The sequence below is a fragment of the Alligator sinensis genome, unplaced genomic scaffold, assembly GCF_000455745.1.
Source record: "Alligator sinensis unplaced genomic scaffold, ASM45574v1 scaffold575_1, whole genome shotgun sequence".
NCBI lineage: Eukaryota > Metazoa > Chordata > Crocodylia > Alligatoridae > Alligator > Alligator sinensis.
The window spans coordinates 2,325,921-2,331,309 of NW_005842051.1; the positions used below are offsets into that span (position 1 = coordinate 2,325,921).

General features: G+C 39.7%; 1 protein-coding gene across 1 annotated transcript in view; it reads left to right on the forward strand.

The window, feature by feature from the left end:
* The first annotated feature begins 2,578 nt into the window (after positions 1 to 2,578).
* The window catches only part of SLCO4C1 (solute carrier organic anion transporter family member 4C1), a 61,074-nt gene continuing 58,263 nt past the window's right edge, over positions 2,579 to 5,389 (forward strand). The window contains exons 1-2 of the mRNA XM_025203266.1: positions 2,579 to 2,587; positions 2,906 to 3,248. Of these exons, the coding sequence (XP_025059051.1) occupies positions 2,579 to 2,587; positions 2,906 to 3,248 (352 nt within the window). The remainder of the gene's footprint in view (positions 2,588 to 2,905; positions 3,249 to 5,389) is intronic.

The window sequence follows — 5,389 nt, forward strand, 5'->3', positions numbered from 1 at the left end:
TAAGCCACTGAACTACACAGCCATGCATTCCTGCTATATCAAATGCATCTTTGCGTTGCTCTTTGTATTATAGCCTAGCCTTTGTAGGTGTGAAAGGCACCCATGCTCAGAACCACCTTCAAATTGGGGTTAGGGCACCATTTTGGAAGTTTGAGGGTGTGGGTCTGAGGTGGAGGAAGACGTGGAACCACTGTCTCCTTCAAAAGAACCCATATTTGGCTTTGGATGCATAAGAGGAATATTGTTCCTTTGGCAGCTGAATTTTAAAAAGAAAAGGTAAGTTCTTGCTAGTTTTCATCCTTGGGAGGATTCCAGGTTCTGGATCCCAAGTACTACATGAAACCCTATTTTGATCATCCAGGCTAGGGACAGACATTCAAAAAGCCTGAGCCTGAATTGATTTTATCTTTGCAGGTTAGTCTAACCTGCCTAGCTTGAATCAGTTTGCAACTGCACAGAATTTCCCTCTGAACTGAAGAAATACAGGCATATGCCTGCAGTGGCTTGGGCTAGAAACTGAGTGGGGGGCACTAGAGCAGCCCTCCTTTTTCTTCTATAGTGCTGAGTAGAGCATGGCCAGGCCCTGGCAGGACCTTTGATTAGGGAGGGGTTTAAACCCCTACCCTGCCTGCACATTCCCAGGCTCTTCCCTGCTTACTGCTTAAGGCATGAGTATTGCCAGACCCTAGAGGCAAAACAGGTGTGTGGAGTGATACAGCACTTTTCAATCTTCTCCTCCTGGATTCTTCATACTGTCTGCAAACCTGACAGGTGAGAGAGTCAGCAGGGAGCTGATAACACAGCACTTATCAGCCCATCAACAAAACAAAAGCCTCTCATTGGTTCAAGCTCTTCTTAAACAGCTTTTTCCAAGCAAGGAATGGAGGAACACTACCAGTTCAGCTGTTGATTAAAGCCCTAAGTGGACACTGCTTTGTGTGCCTGTTCCAGTGAAATTGGATGGACACTTATACCTACCCACCTCTGCATTACCTAGCATACTACCTGCTTGGGGTCTGTGTGGTTGGGATCCATACTGTGGGAGATGGGGCTAGTTCTCAGTGATTCCAATTGATGCATGACCTATTCTATGTTTTCCTTTTGATCTAAAATCTTTACTCTAGACACTGGATTCTGTTGTGAAACCAGGTGCTCTAAAGAAGTATTATGTGAACTTGTCTGTCCTTTTTGTATTGGATTTGGACCTCTGTAAATAAGACTGCTATTTACAGTCTTAGTGTTGCTAGTGTCAGTGGGAGTTCTGAAAAAAAGTTTCTCTTGCTTAACTAGCTTTAATTGCCTCCTGTTACTAAATAGTGATGATGCATCAGTTGACCATGTGTAATAGGGAAATATTCATTCATTTAAAATATAATTGAAAGTTAATAGTGATTGTCAGGAAAAGCACTGCATATGCACATATAGACTCTCAATGAGATGTGCATCTAGTGCTTAATTCAAAGTAAGTTTATACACTGGCAATATGATACAAAGTGTCTTAAACTAATGCATATTATGTATAGTTAACCCATCTCCTGGGTTAGGGAGGGATAAGAAGCCTAATTTGATATCAAAGTGGCTTAGACTTGATATCCAGGTTATAAATTGTTTTATGGAAGGGCAGTGGGGGACAATAGGTCACACTTTAAAAGAATATTGTAGCTCTTGCATATCTCGACTCTTTAGATCGTATCTAAAACAAACTTCCCACAATTGTTTGGAAAATGGTAGATGCAGAGTTACAGTAGTCCAAACAACTGAAATGCCATTGTTCACATAGTGATATGGTGCAAAATCACTTCTAATGTAGCTACAAGTCTATCTGCCGTCCACACTTCAGAAGCCAGTATCTGAGAAGGTGAAATGTTCTTTGCCTATGCCAGTTCCCAGAATGCTAAAATATCACCAGTATTATCCAGCATAGTATTGCATCTTTTATTGAGCCTCCAAATAATGTGTCAAACAGTTCCCTAACAACTTTTTCTTACGTGGGAAGGAAGGAGCGCTCAACTTTTATTGGAGCATAAAATATTGAAAGCTGAGAAATAATTCAGCAGATTGAAATGGAGTAGTGTGCATACGTACTAGTGTGGTCTAACTTAAGGCTTGTCAGCAATGCTTAAGACTTAATGAGCTTTTTATAAACACTTTGCAGTGTAGTAGTCATTCCTGAAAGCAGCTACTATTATTAGTAGTTAATAGCTTTCTGTATGTGACAGAGCTGGCTAGAAAACTGCCTGCTTTCATTTGACTTTGCCTTTTCTGGCCTCTTACGGTGTTGGTATTCCCACATTTCTGGAATATATCACTCTGAACTTGTAAGGCAGCATGTGCTTAGGTGACTAAATTTGAAATCTGAGTTACTGCTGCATGTATGCATTTATGTATTGGCAAATCCAGAATACATGTCCAAGTCGAACTGCAATGAGTAGAGATCCTGCAGTATACAACTGCAGGAGGGAATGATAATAAAGACTGTCTTCACTTCTGTTTCCAAATATTGTTCTGTCTTCTGTGAAAATCTGGGCTTTGCTTGTGTAGGCAGATCTTGACTCTTTGTGCTGATGCCAGCAGTAAGATGAATAGAGTAAGGTAGATTTGAAAATCATTGTCCACAACCCTACTCTAACTATATTCTGCCCATCTGGAGGGAGTTCAGGTACTTGAGCAACCATTTAGCAAGCAAAGCTAAGGGGGATATTGTTTATGGTGTGCTTCTTTGTTTAGTGTATTAAAAAAAAAACAAAAACCAAAAAAACCCTTTGTTTTCTTTACAGTAAGATTTTTTTTCTAAGACTGTTGGGAAGAACAGATTGTAAATTTGAAGAACATTACGTGTCCAAACTGATGTTTTAAATTATGCTCGGGCACAATGTCTGTAACAATGTAAGAGCTACTGGAACAGTATAAGGCAGGTAGGGATAGGGTAATCTCCTCTTTTTCCTTTTGTCTTGTCATAACTATCTTTCTTTCTCCTTCTCCAGGTATTGTGGTAAATGGCCTGGTAAATGTTAGCATCTCTACTATTGAAAAACGTTATGAACTGAACAGTTCCCTCACTGGATTAATCTCTTCAAGCTATGACATCGCATTTTGTATACTGTCGCTATTTGTATCTTTCTTTGGAGAAAGAGGGCACAAACCGAGATGGCTTGCCTTTTCTTCATTTATGCTGGGATTAGGCTCACTTGTATTTTCCTTGCCACACTTCTATAGTGGAACATACCACTATGGATCCAAAATTGAAGGTAGGTGATGTGTCAACTTCTTCTTTTTTTTTTTTTTAAAGAAAACAAAAGCCAGCAATACTACCATGTAACTGAACATGTATATGTTTGTATTAATACATTATATCCTTTATTCCAAATCTTCTGTCAGTTTTATCAGAAGTGTTGTATGAGAGATTTTCTGTGGTGGGAGAGGGAACAACATTCTTTTTTCCACCTTACTGGAGGTTTGGTTATATTGAATTATACTTGCCTGTAGCTGGGTTAGGTTCATGTGTAGGCTCAGAGTTAACTAGATTACACTGCACACGTTAAGAAACATAGACTTAAATGTTTTGGCTTTCATTTTTGTTTTGTATAAACAAACACAATCCTACTTCTAAGATGGTTCTTCTGAATAGACTGGCTACAGGCATTGTAGCTTCTTTCCACCTGTGATTACTTTTGCTAAACACTTTGTGCATCTCTTCTTAAAGAGGACTTCCTCCTCCCAGTCCTTTTATCAGATTAGTAGACCACAGCCAAGCAGTTTTTACTAGTCTAAAGTCTCTAGAAGCCAGCATGGCTTTGGGCCTTGGCCTTTTTTTTCCCCTCTGGCATGCTCTCATTACATCAGGCAAGAATTGCCTGTGATTAGTAGGAGAAACTCAGTAGCTTTGGACAGTAAACTCTTTTTATTTTGGAACAGCTTGCAACTGGAAAATCTCTTGTGCCAAAAATACATCAGCCTTCTTATTTGATTTGGTACTTTCCCTGCTGCTACTCCTGTAAGTTGGGCTTCCTTTGATTTGTCCTATTTGTGTAGGTGCTTTTTCATAGCAAGATGTATTTTTACTGTACTTGTTTTCCTCCATCTTCCTGCTTCAGTCTCTCCTGTGTTGTAAGTGGTATGTTGGGGGAGAGGGGAAGGAAAAACTATTGCACTCCAGCAGTCTCAGTCCATTCATCCTTGGTGTGCTTCTGTCACAGTTACAGGACTTGGCTTAAAGCCCTAGGATCCTCATGCTTGCTTGTAGCTCTGGAAGTATCTGTTCAGAACTTGTCTATCTATTTTTGTGCTAGCTTAATGTCTCCTATGGAAGTGCTGTGAGGAAATAGCTTCCAAGGGGGTGGTATGTGTGTGGCTTCATCTCCATCTACAGCTTTCTTTTCCTAGGTATGTCTCCTATTTGGTCTATGGCCCTGGCTTTTGGTTTGGGGAGGGAGTGGGGGGGAGGAGGAACATAAGATGAATCTAGCCATACTTTAGAACAATAACATTTTCTATTAATAGCTAATCAACTTAATCTGAGCTCAGTATTACAAGGTATCAAATCAAGTGAGAGTATCTTGCCCTCCACATGCAAAGTTGTTGCTGTGTTTAACACGATGGGGAAGGCTTTTATAAATCGCTCCATCCATCATAAAGGTAAACTTTTAGAGAGAAGAAAGTGAGTTCAATCAGTGTATGTTAAGCAAAATCAATCGGGCATAACTATAACTGCCAGAGTCATGGTACTCAAGGAGAGATGGCCAAAAATGATTACTTGTGAACTGACCTTGTGTTGCATCCACTCCTTGCTTGAAAGGAGTAGATATAGATGATTAAAGTCCCTTTTTAGCCTTGAATATTGGTATTAAGATCTATGCTAATATTTTTATCCAGTTGCATAAATAATGCATTTTGAGGGGTTTTGTTCAGCAATCATAGCTTGGTATTTGAAGGTTGATCTGGGTTCTTGCCCACATCTTGTGTAGTTGGGCGCTTTTTTTGTCTCAAATTTTATGCTATGTAACCTTTTCTTTTAATGCTTTAATTTTTTCTCAAGGTAAAGTGTATCTAGGTGTATATTTATACAATACATGTTTTACAATAGTTGCTACTAAAGTTGCATTAAGGTAGTCTACTCCAAAAATCTCTTCGATTCTTCTTACCTACCTTGTTTCCTTTTGCTAAAAAAAAAAACCAAACTTGTTACAGTAGTACAAAGCGCAGGAAGTGGAAAACACACCTTCTAACAGGCAATAATGCATTATTCTTGGATGTTTCCACTCCATTTTAGTAAGCAGTCCTTTTTTTCCTTTTTTAAAGGATCACACTTCCTTTTGTTTAGTTGATACTTCCTCCCTTCTTCCCCCCCCCCCCCCCCCCCCCCCCTTTCTTTGCTGGGGAGAAACGGGAA